This window comes from Notolabrus celidotus, unplaced genomic scaffold, assembly GCF_009762535.1.
Source record: "Notolabrus celidotus isolate fNotCel1 unplaced genomic scaffold, fNotCel1.pri scaffold_144_arrow_ctg1, whole genome shotgun sequence".
NCBI classification, from domain to species: domain Eukaryota; kingdom Metazoa; phylum Chordata; class Actinopteri; order Labriformes; family Labridae; genus Notolabrus; species Notolabrus celidotus.
This window is the reverse complement of record NW_023260021.1, coordinates 155,230-173,165: the sequence shown is the minus strand read 5'-3', so window position 1 is coordinate 173,165 and position 17,936 is coordinate 155,230. Positions and strand designations below refer to the sequence as shown.

Below are 17,936 nucleotides of genomic sequence, written 5' to 3'. Positions count from 1 at the left end.
TCCCCAATGAGGGATCAATAAAGTCTATCTTATCTAATCTTAAACCACTTGAATGAGGGATGGATACAAACTTTAACCAGTGCAGAATTATGTTCAACTCATAAATAAATCCAAACTTGTTTTTAAAAGGGTTGGTGCTCTTAGAAACATTCCAGCATCAGATACACACATACCTGTCTATGTGTGTTTACCTGAAATGATCTCATGCAGCATCTTTTGGGTGAAACCATCTACAGGGAGAGGAGGGGTGGGTGCTTTTAGGAGGTTTGGATATAAAGCTCAAATAAAGGACTTTGCTTTGACTTGAAGAGTTTATTAGAGATTAGAGGATCAGAATAAAAGATTGTTTTAAATTAAAATTATGATATTTTTAAAAAGTCAAATTTAAACAAACGTGGAGTTGCATGGACCCACCTGCTTGAATGAGCATGCTGCAGTTTCTTCATTGAAGTTGAGGAACGTATTTGATGGTATCAACATGAAATAAGGAGATCACTGGGAGAAATTACAAATCAGGAGTCCAGTGGGAGACTGCAGCCCTGATCAGGAGTGTTGGCAGGTCTGTTTGAACTCTTTTCATCCTGGTAGGAAGTTAGTTAGAGTCAACAGGAACTACAGGAAGCAATGAGAGACTCCACTGAGACTACATCCATGATTTACAGGTGTTCAGGTGTTTCAGTCTAAAGTTCAGAGCTGCTCTGTTACCCTTAAAATGAGTCTTACCTTTGCTCTCATGTATTTACATTATGTACATGTGGAGTTGATTCATGATACATGTGACACTAATGTCACAGTTTATATCCAGCTGACTTCCTGGTGCAAACTATCCAAAAATAAACTCACCATGAGTCATGCAGCTTGTATGTGCTGGGGTGGAGCCAAGGTCAGCCCCAGACTGATGGAAGCAAATAGTTACCAACATTAAAATGATAAAGCAAATTTGAAAACTAAATTGCATTAACAGAAATGCTTATTATATTCCAAATAAGGGTGCATGATGTGACTCATAACTACAATTAATATTCAATAATCCTATTTGCATTTTAATTTTAATTTTCAACAATGCTAATTCTTTTACACAATCAAAATGAAAAAGAAAACAACATTTAGATTTTAATTTTCAAGAAATCCTCTAAATTATCATAATTCAAGTTAAAAAGAAAATTTGAAAATTAAAAAGTATCTCCTTCACTTTAAATCCATGTTACAAATAATTTTCAGTGATTTCAAAGTGACAGCTGAATATTCGGCCAGAGTCTCCAATGCACCATGTTTGTAAAATTAATAAGCATTTCTGTTAATGCAGTTTAGTGTTCAAATTAGATTTTCAATTTAATTTTGGTAACTATTTGCTTCCACTGATTTAACCTCTGATTAGAATAATAGTAATTGTGTTCAAAGTAATTCTAACAGATTTAATGTTCACAAATGTTGTTTTTGGTCATCTTTCACTCTAACTGCACGGGGCTGTTAACATAAGGATGATAATAGTGAAGGTAATAACATAAAGAAGGATAGCAGTTATAACAATTGAGGAAAACAGTAAAATAGAAGTAAAAAGTAATATCGAGATTAATAATAACAAAAAAATCACAATACTTGCAAAAGCAATGTTAGTAATAATAATAATTAAAGCCGCAAAAGGCAATGAATGGGCCCTCGCACAACCACCGCCTGATGTGCACCACCGCCTGATGTCCAGCACCGCCTGATGTGCAGCAGGTGTTGCTGTGCTGCACTTTAGAGGCCTAGGCTGAAACTGTGAGCATACTCGTGCAGTTATCAGCATAGTGTACATTGCAGTACTGCATGTCACCAGTAGGTGGTGCTGTGACTTTAATTATGGGGGGGGCAGATTGTGGTGCAGTAGTGTGCTACGGCTCTCCCCCCTCCTGCCCGGGTGCTTGGCTGTCTGCCCCTGGTGCTGGGCCCCCTCGGCCCTGGTGGATCCTTTGGCTCTGTCTTGGGGGCCTGTGGGGGCGGTGTTGTGGAGGTGTTCCTTGGGGGGGCTGCGGGATCTCTCCCCCCTCGCCCCCCTTTCCTCCTGCTGGGTGACCTGGGGGTCGCCCTGGGTGCTCCGGCGGTACCTGTTTGCTTCCGGTCTGGGTCCTTGGCTTGTCCCCTGGCCTGGGTCTCCCACAGCGGGTTGGGTCCTTCGGTCTGACTGCTCTCGCGGCCCGGGTGCCGGGCCGGACCGCTCAGCTGATCTGACCCAAGTGGTTTCATCTGCACCAGTGGTGGTCTCGTTACACAAATAGAACACAGCACGGCGGCAACCCTCTGCGACCCAAGCTTCAGTAATGATTGTGGACACTAAGGGTTGCTTAATCATTAGTATCACCGCACAGAGTTTCTGGAGTCATGTTGAGATGGTCCCTCTCCATCTAAGTGTCTTACGTCTCTCTCCTTCTCTTTCCCTGTCCCTTTGTTTATCTTTGTGTAATCTTTCTTTTACTTTCTCTTATTTATTTATTTGGCCCACCTAGGTGTGCACGCCCTCTTTTACAGAACATGATATTAGCTGCCAATAAAAGATAGGCCAGAGTTCTAAGAGGGATGGTGATGGTCTCATGCACACAGTCACAAGCACAGAAGAAAAAGGTTCTCTTTCTTTTCTTTTGCTGCAAGAACAAATTGCATTAATATTTGACAGTTTGTGACGAACATGACACAAACCAGAAATATATATGCAGACAAGAGAAAAAAAAAAAAAAAAAAAAAATAGAAAAAGTTGTGATCACAAGCAGGTAAAACAATATGTTCTGAGAGTAAATACCGCTTGTGTCCAACAGGTGGTGCTAATGTTTCATGTTTTTTGGGAGATTGCCAAAAAACCCTCAAAATTTGACAGTGTGCCACGCCCACATTTTTTTGTGGCCTTGTTGGGACTGAATTGGGGGGAAAAAACTAGGACTATTTCACCCGTATTTGTGTGCCATTTTTCATATTCAAAGTTAGGTGGCGCTCTTCCTGTTGAGATTAGGATATGGGTGCAAGAGGCTTTTTTGTGTGTCCATATGCTCTGAATATGTGTATTCATTTTCATGCATGCAGCTAAAAAAAACTCTATGGGGAGGGTTATGTGACCCTTTTTTTTAACCCTTTAGGGGGTGCTGTGGAGCAGATTTTTGAATTTCTTCGATGAGAGTCCCAAAGTATGTTAATGGGATGTGTCAATGGTTGTGGCCAATTTGGTGATATTTTGTGTATTTTAAAGCCCCAAAATCCATTTCCTCTTTGTGGTGAGACATGTGCGTTTGATGCATCCCCTGAATATCTGCCACGCCAACTTTTTTTAGATTTCGCGAATTTCTACTGACAACTTTGACTCTTCAATGTGTAAAATGTGCGTGGTTTGGACTTGATCGGAGAAAACGCCTAAGGGCAAGATCTCTTCAATACGTACCCTTGACAATCAGGTGAAAAACTGAAGAAGAAAAAAGATGGCCGACTTCCTGTTGGGATTTCACCATGACATTAGGAATCTTTTTTCTAGGTCTTGGCCTGATAGATGTGTGAATAAAATAAAATGTCATCCATGTAAGTTGAACTGTGTTGAGGGGGTGCCCAGTTGGAAAGAAGGGGGCGCTATTGAGCGATTTTTGGGACTTTTTACACGGGACCAAAAGAATATTGAAAATGTCGCCAGGCCTGAAGAGTGTGTCAAGTTTGGTAATGAATGAGCATGTTGTTGTGTTTGTGTAGGTGGGCGCTCTGCAATGGATCAGTGTGAGGACAGAGAGGAGGGAGCTCCTCCCTCTAAAACCACTCTGTGTGGGGAACATGAAGCTCAGAGGTAAGATGAGGATCTCTACCTGTCCATGACTCTTCTCCATGTCAGAGCTCAGCACTGAATCACTGCAGAGTCATTATTCATACTCAGAGGTGTGTGTGTGTGTGTGTGTGTGTGTGTGTGTGTGTGTGTGTGTGTGTGTGTGTGTGTGTGTGTGTGTGTGTGTGTGTGTGTGTGTGTGTGTGTGTGCGTGTGTGTGTGTGTTGCAGCCCAGAGCAGCATGGAACAGACTCTCCTGGACCTGGATCCAGCTGTGTGTCTTTAAAGAGTGACGACTCTATGCAAAAACTGATTAATTTCAAAGATGGACGTCAGTCTGATCATCTAAGGTAATAACCGCTCTCAGTGTTTTTATCAGAATCAAATATTAGAAAAGTTAGTAGTAAATTTCATCAGCTCTCAAACCTGGAAGATTTTCAGAGTTCATGTTTGTTCATCAGTGTTTGTGATTCTGTCAGAGTTCAACATCAGAGACCAGACTCTCCCAGACCTGGACCCAGCTGTGTGTCCTTAAAGAGTGATAACTCTATGTTCAGACTCATTGATATCAAAGATGGAGAGATTTGTGATGATGAAAGGTAAGACTGTCCTGTGTTTGGAGGAGGATCCATAAGACAGACTCTATCAGATGTAACACTGTGTGTCATTACATAAAGTACATGATATTATATTTGTTCCACAGAGTTCAGAGATCAGAGGCTCCCATTGGTCAGTCTGCCCAGCAGCATCAAACACAGCTGGACTCCATATTGATGGTGAGTAAATGTACAAACACAGCTCCTCCTGAGAATCAGAGCACACACTCATTCTGTTTGGATGTTTCTGTTTCCTGATCACACTGCAAACATCATCTCTGCCTGAATTCTCTTCACACTCAGTGTTTGACTGATTGAATGAAGCCTTACATTTCTGAGCTGCACACAGTCAGAGGTCAGAGGTCATGCTGCTCTCACACAGACTCAGACTTTGGCAGCAGAGTTCCCAAAGTGAGTCCAGTTTGAGGTCTAAACAACAGAAACACTTTGCTTCATGTTAATGACAGCTGCTGCTTTCAGCTTCATTCTAATAAATACATCAGGTCTAAAGTCACTGCAGACTTTTTCTGGATGAAAGCACACCAGGAGATTTCTCCAACAGGAAGTTCATTTCAGAGAAACTTGACTTGTAGAAGACAGGACCATCCACAGACTAAGTCCTGAAGCAGCACCGTGATCCAGTCTCCATGCTGGACTCTGCAGACCAGCAGGCTCTCTGTCTGTCACAGATGATCTGATGTTCTGTTTTGTTCTCCTCCAGCTGCTCCAGGAGAACATCATCAGTTTTGTAAAGACCGAGCTGAAGAAGATCCAGAGAGTTCTGAGTCCAGATTACCCAGAATGCTTAGAGAGTCAGAGGGAGGATGAGGATGAAGAGCAGAGGAGGAGCAGAGAGGCCTTTCTGGAGATCACTCTGCACTTCCTGAGGAGAATGAAGCAGGAGGAGCTGGCTGACTGTCTGCAGAGCAGTAAGAGGATTTGAACACATTGAACATGATGGAGAGAGGAAATGGAGACAACATGGGAGAGGTTTACATTTCAAACTCTGCTGTTAATATGATGCACACATTTGGATCACATCTATGAGCTGTGAGAAACTGTTCACAGCTGATGAAGAGATTTCAGAGAGGAGGAAAATCAAATCCATCCTGATGTCTGAAAGTGTAAATTCATCAGACTGATTGTAGCTTCAGATCATTCATCACATTTCTCTTTGGTTCTTTCAGGAACTGTTGTTCCAGAGTGCAGACGTAAACTGAAGTCCGACCTGAAGGAGAAGTTCCAGTGTGTGTTTGAGGGGATCGCTAAAGCAGGAAACCCAACCCTCCTGAACCAGATCTACACAGAGCTCTACATCACAGAGGGAGGGACTGGAGAGGTCAATGATGAACATGAGGTCAGACAGATTGAAGCAGCATCCAGGACCCCACACAGACCAGAGACCACCATCAGACAAGAAGACATCTTTAAAGGCTCACCTGGAAGAGATCAACCAATCAGAGCAGTGCTGACAAAGGGAGTGGCTGGCATCGGGAAAACAGTCTTAACACAGAAGTTCACTCTGGACTGGACTGAAGACAAAGACCACCAGGACATCCAGTTCACATTCCCCTTCACTTTCAGAGAGCTGAATGTGCTGAGAGAGAGAAAGTTCAGCTTGGTGGAACTTGTTCATCACTTCTTTACTCAGACCAGAGAAGCAGGACTCTGCAGGTTTGAAGAGTTCCAGGTTGTGTTCATCTTTGACGGTCTGGATGAGTGTCGACTTCCTCTGGACTTCCACAACAATCAGATCCTGACTGATGTTACAGAGTCCACCTCAGTGGATGTGCTGCTGACAAACCTCATCAAGGGGAACCTGCTCCCCTCTGCTCGCCTCTGGATCACCACAAGACCTGCAGCAGCCAATCAGATCCCTCCTGAGTGTGTTGACATGGTGACAGAGGTCAGAGGGTTCACTGACCCTCAGAAGGAGGAGTACTTCAGGAAGAGATTCAGAGACCAGGAGCAGGCCAGCAGAATCATCTCCCACATCAAGACCTCCCGAAGCCTCCACATCATGTGCCACATCCCGGTCTTCTGCTGGATCACTGCTACAGTTCTGGAGGATGTGCTGAAGACCAGAGAGGAAGGAGAGCTGCCCAGGACCCTGACTGAGATGTACATCCACTTCCTGGTGGTCCAGTCCAAACTGAAGAACATCAAGTACGATGGAGGAGCTGAGACTGATCGACTCTGGAGTCCAGAGAGCAGGAAGATGATCCAGTCTCTGGGAAAACTGGCTTTTGATCAGCTGCAGAAAGGAAACCTGATCTTCTATGAGTCCGACCTGACAGAGTGTGGCATCAAGATCAAGGAAGCCTCAGTGTACTCAGGAGTGTTCACACAGATCTTCAGAGAGGAGAGAGGACTGTACCAGGACCAGGTGTTCTGCTTCATCCACCTGAGTGTTCAGGAGTTTCTGGCTGCTCTTCATGTCCATCTGACCTTCACCAACTCTGGACTCAACCTGATGGAAGAAGAACCCGGGTCCCTGACCTCTAAACTCTTTAGAGACAAACCTAAACTGACACGTCTCCATCAGAGTGCTGTGGACCAGACTTTACAGAGTCCAAACGGACACCTGGACTTGTTCCTGCGTTTCCTCCTGGGTCTTTCTCTGCAGACCAATCAGACTCTCCTGAGAGGTCTGCCAACTCAGACAGGAAGTAGATCACAGACCAATCAGAAAACAGTCCAGTACATCAAGAAGAAGATCAGTGAGGATCTGTCTGCAGAGAGAAGCATCAACCTGTTCCACTGTCTGAATGAACTGAATGATTGTTCTCTAGTGGAGGAGATCCAGGAGTCCCTGAGATCAGGACGTCTCTCCACAGAGAAACTGTCTCCTGCTCAGTGGTCAGCTCTGGTCTTCGTCTTACTGTCATCAGAGAAAGATCTGGACGTGTTTGACCTGAAGAAATACTCTGCTTCAGAGGAGACTCTTCTGAGGCTGCTGCCAGTGATCAAAGCCTCCAACAAAGCTGTGTGAGTTCATGAGTGAGATATTTTATATATAATTAATTCTGCTCATGACAACTGTGAAAACATTTGTTTGGTCTTCTTACATGTTCATCTGCAGGCTGAGTGGATGTAACCTGTCAGAGGGTACCGGTGAAGCTCTGTCCTCAGTCCTCAGCTCACAGTCCTCCACTCTGAGAGAGCTGGACCTGAGTAACAACAACCTGAAGGATTCAGGAGTAAAGATTTTGTCTGATGGATTGAGAAGTCCTCATTGCAAACTGGAAACTCTCAGGTCAGGTTTTCTGTTTATTCTACTGGACAGAAATCTTTGAGAGTATATTTAAATTGATAGGCTTTTGCTTAATTGTACTGTTTTCCAACTCCAGTCTGACAGGGTGTCTGATCACAGAGAAAGGCTGCGCTTCTCTGGCCTCTACTCTGAGCTCCAACCATTTCCACCTTAGAGAGCTGGACCTGAGTAACAACAACCTGAAGGATTCTGGAGTGAAGATTCTGTCTGATGGATTGGGAAGTCCACACTGTAAACTGGAAACTCTTACGTCAGGTTTTCTGTTGACTCTGTTGGTCAGCAATATGTAAGAGTATAATTATAATCAGCAGACTTTCTTTAATTCTGCTGTTTTTTTCTTACTCCAGTCTGACAGGGTGTCTGATCACAGAGAAAGGCTGTGCTTCTCTGGCCTCTACTCTGAGCTCCAACCATTTCCACCTTAGAGAGCTGGACCTGAGTAACAACAACCTGAAGGATTCTGGAGTGAAGATTCTGTCTGATGGATTGGGAAGTCCACACTGTAAACTGGAAACTCTTAGGTCAGGTTTTCTGTTGACTCTGTTGGTCAGCAATATGTAAGAGTATAATTATAATCAGCAGACTTTCTTTATTTCTGCTGTTTTTTTCTTACTCCAGTTTGACAGGGTGTCTGATCACAGAGAAAGGCTGTGCTTCTCTGGCCTCTACTCTGAGCTCCAACCATTTCCACCTTAGAGAGCTGGACCTGAGTAACAACAACCTAAAGGATTCAGGAATGAATCTTCTGTCTGCTGGATTCAATAGTCAACACTGGAAACTGGAAACTCTCAGGTCAGGTTTTCTATTGATGCTGCTGGACAGTAATATTTATAAGTATAATTATAATCAGCAGACTTTTGCTTAGTTTAGATATTTTCTCTCTCTCTCCAGATTGTCAGGGTGTCTGATCACAGCGGAAGGCTGCGCTTCTCTGGCCTCAGCTCTTAGCTCCAGCCCCTCCCACCTTAGAGAGCTGGACCTGAGCAATAATGACCTACAGGATTCAGGAGTGAATCTGCTGTCTGCTGGATTCAAAAGTCAACACTGGAAACTGGAAACTCTCAGGTCAGATTTTCTGTTGACTTTGCTCAAAAATAATAGGCATGATTATAATTATAATCAGTCGACCTGAAGTTTTTTTTGTTCACTCCAGACTATCAGGGTGTCTGATCACAGAGGACGGCTGTGCTTCTCTGGCATTAGCTCTGAGCTCCAACCCTTTGCACCTTAGAGAGCTGGACCTGAGCTACAACCATCCAGGAGACTCAGGAGTCAAGCAGCTCTCTGCTCGACTGAAGGATCCAGACAGCAGACTGGATACACTGAGGTATAACATGACAAGAGCTCAAACACTGAATGTGTAAAAGAAAACATTTCACATTAAAAGCATCTTACTTTGATTATTCCTTTGAGAGGAGTGATTGGGACTGAATCAGGCACTCACTCACTAAATGTCAATAAACTGATAAGCTTTCATTATCAGCTGACTGATCAGGTGAACGACAGCTGTCCTGTCTTCTTAAAGTGAAATCTGACAGTTTCTACGTTTAGAGAGAATCATGACGCAGACTGAATCGTCTTTTCTTTCAGCATCATGAGTAAAGGTTGTAGATTTAGATACATGAGGACTCTCTTCATTGTTGACACCATATATCTCCTTAGATGATCTCTGATATTTCATTTATTGTCTTTAAACATGTCATCATGTAACACACTATCCTTTGTGTTAACCAGTGTTCATTTCGTTAACAAAATGATGACGATAAATGTTCGTCAACGACTCATTTTTTCATGATGAAAACGAGACTATGACGAGTTAAAGATCATCACTGATAATAAAACTCTGATGAACGTATGTTTAGATTTTGTTAATGAGACGGAAACATTAGTGTTAGACCGTGGGACATGTTGAATCCATGTTTCCCCCTGTGCTGTGTGTCTTTAAAGATGGCGTGATGACTTCCTGTGACAGGCTGAGTTCTTATCTGAGGGGCTCAGTGTTAGCTTGGTCTCTACCTGCAGCAGGTGTGCTTTATGAACCAGCTCTCCTCACCTCCATGCATCTGTCTCATCTTCATTGAGGATTTTTACCCCCCGGTGTGCGTTAGTGACAAAGTCACAACCGGGGGACGTCTGTTTAATGTTTGATGTTTGATGTTGTTGCTGTGGTTACCGTAAAAAGCTCGGCGTCTACAGCTTGATTTAATCCAGTTTGGAGAAACATCAGACACATTTAGTAAGTTTGGATCAACTCCTCGTCATCAAGGATGAAGATGCATTTCAGAGTGAACTGACTGTCTGTCCAGTGCGCCTGTCACTGCAGGTGCATTCAGGGACCGTCGTAAATGTGCAATACAGTCCTTTCATGGCATTTTACTGTGAATCAAGAGAATCTAAATACAGTCACAGTGGTCACATCAAGAATGTGAGAGGCCACATCATCCTGTTGTTATCAAACAAGGTTGAGCTTACGTACATTAAATGGGGAAGCCAGTTTTGCTAAAGGGGCAGAGCTAACTTCCTACTACAACCCATAGCTGGATTCAAGGGACAAAGTTTTTCACAACTCAGCAGATTATCCTCCTCACTCTCTGTCCTCACTCTCTGTCCTCACTCTCTGTCCTCCCTCTCTGTCCTCGCTCTCTGTCCTCCCTCTCTGTCATCACTCTCTGTCCTCACTCTCTGTCCTCACTCTCTGTCCTCACTCTCTGTCCTCACTCTCTGTCCTCACTCTCTGTCCTCACTCTCTGTCCTCACTCTCTGTCCTCACTCTCTGTCCTCACTCTCTGTCCTCACAGTGAGCTCCTGTTTGTTCCTGATCCCATAAAAACAGGTAGAGTCACAGAGTTTGGGGAAGCTGCACAGAGATAGAATCAAAGTGTCCCATATATTCCAGATGAATGAATCTCTGCTGGTCCATATGTCACACCACACGTCACCGGGTGATCTGCATGCTGATTGGCTATTACACTGCAATGGAGTTGCTGGAGTTCAGATATTTAAACATTGCTAGACAACTATCCTCGTCTTTACATTGACTTTACAGCTTTTGTTGTTCTGAACTGCAGAAGTTTGTTCCGCTGCCTCTCGTCTCATAGGAAGAAGTAATTCTGATATTTTGTACGGTAGGAGTTGGATATGAAAATCAATTTTTAAGTGTTCTTGTTCCTCCATGTGCATTTTCAAGATAACGTTTAATGTGTAGTTTAATTATGAAACCAAATCCAAATTCAAATCTCCAACCTTTGCCTTTGCTTTTTGAATCTCTGACTTCTTCTTTTTCTCCGAGTATCTCAACACTGTCAGAAAAAGAGACAGAGTGATGGAGACAGCTGGCTCAGAGGAGTTTCAGCCTGTTTCTCTGTCACAGGGACAAACTGAGGAACACTGCTTCATGTTGAACAGCAGGTAGGACTCATGTTGGACTGAACATCACTCTGACTGTGTTTCTTCCTCCAGGGTGGACCATGGTGGAGAGCAGAGGTTAAAACCTGGAGTGAAGAAGTGTAAGTGTGGAATCAGTTTGACTCATGAGGACCAAACAGCAGACTGTCAGCTAACAAAGAATAAAGCCTTCAGGTGTGTTTGATGATAAACTGCTGCTGTGTTGTGTCTTTGTCTCTCCATCAGATGTCTGTGAACTCACTCTGGACTCAAACACAGCAAACAGAGAACTCAGACTGTCTGAAGACAACAGGGAGGTGACATATGTGATAGAGGATCAGCCATATCCTTATCATCCAGACAGATTTGACTACTGGACTCAGCTGCTGTGTAGAGATGGTCTGACTGGTCGCTGTTACTGGGAGGTAGAGTGGAGAGGACGGGTTCATATATCAGTGAGTTACAGAGGAATCAGAAGGAAAGGAAACAGTAAAGACTGTGTGTTTGGATTTAATGATCAGTCCTGGAGTCTTAAATGTTCTCACAAAGGTTACTCTGTCCGTCACAATAAGAGAGAAACAGCCCTCTCTCTCTCCTCGTCCTCTGACTCTCACAGAGTAGCAGTGTATGTGGACTGTCCTGCTGGCACTCTGTCCTTCTACAGAGTCTCCTCTGACTCTCTGATCCACCTCCACACCTTCAGGACCACCTTCACTGATTCTCTGTATCCTGGGTTTGGGTTGTCAAATCCTGATTCCTCATTGCGTCTGTGTTCTGTGTAGGACAGAGAGTCTCCTCCTCTCTACACAAACACAAACTGAGTATTTGACTGTTTCTGTCACATCAGCATGAACGTCTGTTATCAAAGAGCATGACTCCACGGAAAAGTGTCAGACTGAACTTTAGTTATTCACATCTCTATTGTGAAAAACATCAAGCCTCATTCATCCTTTTTTCTTCTTCAATGTAATCAAAGAAAGTTTGTGAGAACAGTCTGAATCAGATCCATTAAACTGTTCTTCACCTGCAGAGATTTCCCCCCCTGTGTTTAAACTGATGAAGCCATGTCCTCATGAGACTGCAGGGTGGTTTGCACACAAACATCCAAATCAGACAGAAGCTGAGAGGAGAGCAGCAGGGATCTGGTGATGTACTTTGACTAATGATTTTTGTTTGATGGAAATAAAAACACTTATTTGGACGACACTGTTGTGTGGTGTGCTGACAGCATATAACCAGATGTTTACAGCTGTACTTACCTCTAACCAAACAGCATCAGTCCATCAGAGATTAGACAGTATACCTACAGTATACCTACAGGATGAGAGCCCACAGCTCAGCTCTGTACAGCACAGAGTGGAGATGTGGCAGCTCATCTGTCATAATCAGGTGCAAAACTGAATTCGACCTCTAGATGGAGCAGATAGTGGGGCAAATGATGTGTGATTCTTTGTGTTCACGTACTGCCACCTAGAGGCTGATTTGAAGAACTACCTGAGACTAGGAAGTTTAAGAGTGAACTCACCTTACTGTGTTGTTAAGAGGCTGTCTGTGTCCACTACTTTATTAGATAAGTGCAGTCCATAGACATTACATCAGAGAAAGGAAAGGTCATATCTTATTGTTTAACCCCGCCCCCTATCACCCAGGTTAACAGGAAGTACTCAATACTTGAAGTCAGTTGTAGATAAAGTACCTTTAACTTTGTCTGGAGTAGATTCACAGATCAGAACTTTTACTTCTACTCCAGTAACACATCATCAGAGTCACTGTTCCTTTATTTTAGTGTTTCAGAACTCTGTTCATCCCTGGCAGGAACTTAGAGTCAACAGCAATGGGTGACTACCAGTGGCGGTTCTGGGGAGGGGCGAACAGGGGCCGGTGCCCCTGTAAAACTGAACCTGGACCACCCTGTGGCCCCCCCCCTCCACACCAAAACAATATTATACAATAAAAAAAGCTTCAGTATCGTGCCGATGTTACAGGTGGAACACATGCGTGTGGCACTTGGTTCCAGTCCCTTAGAGCACTAAGGGACTCATGTTGAGTGTAAACAGCCAATCAGCTGCTGTCAGTCTGCATGTTGATCTAGTACACAGTAGTATATATGTCTAGTATAAAGAGATGCACTGATGTTTTGCCAGTTTGTTCTCAGCCGGTCCTCGTCCTTCTCAGTCTCTCTTGTCAGGGTTGAATGTGTCCCTCTGACAACACCCTTGGCCCCAGCCTGGCCCCCCCAGGGAAATTGGTCTAGAACCGCCACTGGGACTACAGCCAAGTTTGATAAGTATACACTTTATCATGATACCTTTATGATCCATCTGATAAGGTTTGACTGTAGTCATTCAGGTGTTTCAGTCTAAAGTTCAGAGCGGCTCTGTTATCCTTAAAGAACACTTCAGTGTGAAGGTGAACACAGAGAGTTTAGACTTCATGTGAAGAATGCTGAAAACCTCCTTCTGTCAGTTCCATGTTTGTTCTCTCTCTGCTTGGTTTCCTGTTTGAAGCTGCTGATTCATTTCACCATCAGAAGGTAACCTAACACACACTGTTCATCATGTTTGTGTGAGTCTGTTTAACTGACCTGAGAACAGTACAGATGGTGGTAGAGATGTGATGTGTTGTTTGTGGCTGCATTGGTAGATACGTCTGATCTAAAAGTAAATGTAACAGATTTGATGTGAACAAATATTGTTTTAGGTCATCTAGAGGTGGAGTTGTCATGCTCTAACTTGTTGCTGAATAGTCAGTTTGACTACACTGATAAATATTACAGCACAGTGACCTCCAGCTCTCAGCAGACAGTCAATATGTCACTAACTGTGTGGGGCTCTTAGAACCAGAGTTTGTGAATCAGGTGTTATTTGTAATGAGGTTCATTTGAATAGAAAAGGGTCTGCTTTGATCTAAATGAATGCATAACAGCTCATTTAAATGTATTCAAACAACACGGGTGCACAGAGATGCCATTTTCTCTGCGGTGCAGTTTGTGCAACATTCAACTTTTTCTCAGGCACCAACTGTAAAGTTGTGCACCCTGAAATCAACAACAATATTTCTCCACATTTAGCTCTAACATGTATTAAAACGTGGTGGTTTAGGCGTTTCGATTCCATTATTCTCTCATTTCTGTGGGATTATAAAATACACAGAATAGGTAAGACTCACCTCTGTAAACCTAAGACACATGGAGGGTTGGCCTTGCCCAACTTCATATACTATTATTGGGCTGCAAATGTCCGCTCCATTGTCTGCTTGTTGGATGACACAGCAGTGCTACCCAGTGGGTTAGAGATGGAGAGGGACGATTGTTTACCTTTTGCCATTGGTGCAATTGTTTTGTCACCTGTACCGCTAAGGAAATCAAACTATAACGGCAACCCGGTTATTCATAACACCATACGAATTTGGAAACAAATTACTCAACATATTAAACTCAGGGCAATGTCTTTCTCCCTCCCGATAGCAGCGAACCCCTCTTTTGCTCCATCAAATGTAGATGGTGCTTTTCTTGCATGGAGGGACATGGGAATATACAGTACTGGTGATCTGTACTCGGAGGGGGTGTTTGCATCTTTCCAACAGCTTAAAGGGAAATATGGCCTGCCATGTCAGGATTTCTTTAGATATTTACAGGTGAGGAGTTACGTGAGATCACATATGCCGGCCTTTGAAAGTGCAAGGCCCGACAAACTGGATAGCTGTCTTAAGCATCTTGATGGGTCAAAAAGTCTAATCTCCAACCTGTACAGTGCATTTCAGACTATGGCCCTCAGAGTCTCTGACGACCTTAAGGCAGGATGGGAGGCAGAACTTGGGGAACAATTATCAGAGGACACCTGGAATGAAAGCTTGAAGTTTGTGCACGAGTGTTCCATTAATGCGCGACATTGTTTGATTCAATTTAAAATTTTGCACAGACTGCACTATTCAAAGTCTAAATTGCACAGAATATTCCCAGAAATTTCACCACACTGTGATAAATGCAATTCAACAGAATCAAATCTAACACACAGTTATGTCCTGTGTCCCAGCTTGCAAAATTTCTGGATTGGAATCTTGAATTTTCTTTCACAAGTTCTGGGGGTGGAGATTAAACCCAATCCCATATTGATCATCTTCGGGGTGTCGGAGGGGCTCAGGAACCTCCAAGTCTCTGAACGCTGTCTTTTATCTTATGGGCTGCTCACTGCTAAGAAACTGATCCTCCTATTTTGGAAGAAGAAAGAAGCACCTACCCTCAAAGTATGGTTAACAGAGATTACAGACACACTTCACTTAGAGAGAATTAGATTTGTTCTTAACAACAGACTTGAGAAGTTTGAGAAAATTTGGCGCCCACTGATCTCCTTTTTGCAGAATTGAAATGATCAACTTTGTGTACACTGTCAGGAAGCACTCCTTGGGAGGGTTGAGGGAGGGGGAGGGTGGGATAGTTATAGTTATAGTTCTACTGTCTACTCTATGAGGAAGACAGCTTTGCCTGATAATAAGGAATTAAGAATCCAAATTAGTGACGATGTAATGTCTGTAAGGCCAGGCTTTTGATTTATAATGTTACATGAAAATTGAATGTCGATGTGGATGATTTGTGGAGATCCTGTTTTTCCTTAATAAACATATTGAAACACAAAACGTGGTGGGAATTTTAAGAGTCACTTTTTATCACATGTAGAGCAATATTTGATGAAAAAGACGAAACATCTCCTTCATTCAGTTTACAGTCAGGATCAAACTGTTCAAACCTGCAGAAGTCATATTAATATTTGTTATCTCAGAAGGCTATGACAGCAGAACAGTTAAATCAATATTTATATCTAACAGGATCCATCACAACACTGACTGACCTTCACATAAATACCAACACTCTTTATTAACAGATTGTACAATGATTGATTCAAAACCTTTTATTTTTCATAAAAATTCAGAATTCAGAGATAATTATCTCATGAAGTCAGAAAAACAGGATCTTCTTCTCGAGTGAATGCACTATGCCTCTGTTTGCCTGGAAGTGTTATTACTTTATGAGTTAATAGCAGGATCACACGTCAATCATATGGTCCCTTATGGTGTGATTACCATTCAGTCCAAAGTACAGCAGCAACAAGAGTCAATCATTAACTGCTCTTAAAGAAATAAAATAAGTTCCAGGAAGAGTTCACTCAACATTTAAAAACATTAAAGAAATACTGCTGAAATATATATTTGAAGTTAGAACATTCAGTCTTATAATCAGCCCCAAGCAACCCCAGATGGGATAAGTGGTCCAGACAATGGATGGATGGATCAAAATGAAAGAAACCATGTAATGATGCTATGAAATGCATTTATAAACATAGCACAAAAAGTAAGAACATTTGTGTTTGGTAGATTTTCTTTGTTGTAACAATGCTTCTTGGTAATAAATCTGAAACCGTTGGAAAGCCTGAGTATTTGGTTTGCGCCCGTTGAGTTGGTCACTCTGGCACGGTCAAGGTCAGGCCATTCCATCCTCTCCACTCTAAAACTCTGGAGGTAGTCTCTGAGAAACCCTGCTCTGTTGGGGCGAGCGATGTCATCTTGGAGGATAGAGATCGGTCCCAGACTGTAGAGATGTAGGATTGCCACTGGCTGCAGAAACTCATCTCAATATCTCTCTGTATTGAGATTTCCTCCAATGACGACCAGCCTCGTTTGTCCAGTGAGGGAGATGCCGCCCCACACCATCACAGTGCCTATACCAAAAGATGTTACTCTATGGGTGCAGCAATCAGCATAGCATTCTCCACATGTCCTCCACACTTAGACCCTAAAGGTTGATTTGTACTTCTGCATCGAATCGACGGCATAGCCTACGCCGGGGGTCCACGTAGCTCCCGTACCTATGCAGAGGCCTACACACGTAGCTGACGTGCACCTCCTCCAAAATGTAACTATGCGTAGAATCAACACGGGCCGCAAGCCGCAAACCTCGACTGTAAATCTGTAGAGGACGGCCTATAGTTACTGAGTGCTGACAGAGTGAGGAAACCATCTTCTTCAGGTGTCATCTTCTTGGGACGTCCACTTCACAGCCTGTCTCTGACGTCTCCCTGTTATGTGGAACTTGGTCTTCACTTTGGAGATGGTACTATAGCTCACTCCAAATAATGCTGCAACTTGGTTTTGCGGAACACCAACTTGAAGTTGTCGTATCGCACAAGCCCTATCCAGATCAATCCAACATGGCATGCTGATTCTTGGAGCAGACACCTACTGATCTCTGTAGCAGGGCCCATGCTCACAGGTGCCAAAATCTCAAAAGAGTCAATAGCAACAGTAGAATAAACTGTTCATTCTTTGTTTATATAGCCCCAGATCACAGCGCATTTTATCTGAGCACTTTGCAGCATTTAGCAAGTTACAGTGGCAAGGACAAACTTCCTTTAGTGCGAGTCCTGTTGTGTAAATCCTGTTGTAATGCATGAGCATGTTGTTGTGTTTGTGTGTAGGTGGGCGCTCTGCAATGAATCGAGATGTGGACACAGAGAAGGGAGATCCTCCCTCTAAAAGCACTCTGTGGAGGGAACATAAAGGTCACAGGTAAGATGAGGATCTCTATCTGTCCATGCACTCTTCTCCATGTCAGAGATCAGCACTATTCATACTCAGAGCAGTGTGTGTGTGTTTGTGTGCTGCAGCCCAAAGCAGAAGTATGGACCACACTCTGCTGGACCTGGACCCAGCTGTGTGTCCTTGAAGAGTGACAACTCTCTGCAAAGACCTATTAATTTCAAAGACGGGCGTCAGTCTGATCATCTAAGGTAATAATTGATCTCATTCTGTTTATCAGAATTAAAGCTTGTAGTAAATTTCAGCAGCACTCAAACTTGGAAGATTTTCAGAGTTCATGTTTGTTCATCAGTGTTTGTGATTCTGTCAGAGTCAAACA

General features: G+C 43.3%; 1 protein-coding gene and 1 long non-coding RNA gene across 2 annotated transcripts; both read left to right on the top strand.

Annotated features, from left to right (window-relative positions):
• Positions 1 to 455: 455 nt before the first annotated feature.
• LOC117808726 lies at positions 456 to 17,735 on the top strand. The gene is made up of 3 exons (XR_004630388.1): positions 456 to 559; positions 3,706 to 3,796; positions 17,686 to 17,735. It is a non-coding gene; the product is annotated as an uncharacterized LOC117808726 (long non-coding RNA).
• LOC117808719 (NLR family CARD domain-containing protein 3-like) lies at positions 4,384 to 12,232 on the top strand. Its single transcript, XM_034678402.1, has 9 exons — positions 4,384 to 4,548; positions 5,090 to 5,297; positions 5,556 to 7,356; positions 7,451 to 7,624; positions 7,990 to 8,163; positions 8,534 to 8,707; positions 8,796 to 8,969; positions 11,102 to 11,148; positions 11,273 to 12,232. The coding sequence occupies exons 1-9, from the start codon at positions 4,453 to 4,455 to the stop codon at positions 11,806 to 11,808; spliced, it is 3,384 nt and encodes a 1,127-aa protein (XP_034534293.1). The 5' UTR covers positions 4,384 to 4,452; the 3' UTR covers positions 11,809 to 12,232.
• Positions 17,736 to 17,936: the final 201 nt, after the last annotated feature.

Bases quoted from the DNA above. Each gene is read 5' to 3' on its own strand.
- LOC117808719 (XM_034678402.1), top strand. From the start codon at position 4,453: ATGATATTATATTTGTTCCACAGAGTTCAGAGATCAGAGGCTCCCATT. The intron at 4,549-5,089 runs GTGAGTAAATGT...GTTCTCCTCCAG, and splicing joins AGCTGGACTCCATATTGATG to CTGCTCCAGGAGAACATCAT. The intron at 7,357-7,450 runs GTGAGTTCATGA...GTTCATCTGCAG, and splicing joins AAAGCCTCCAACAAAGCTGT to GCTGAGTGGATGTAACCTGT.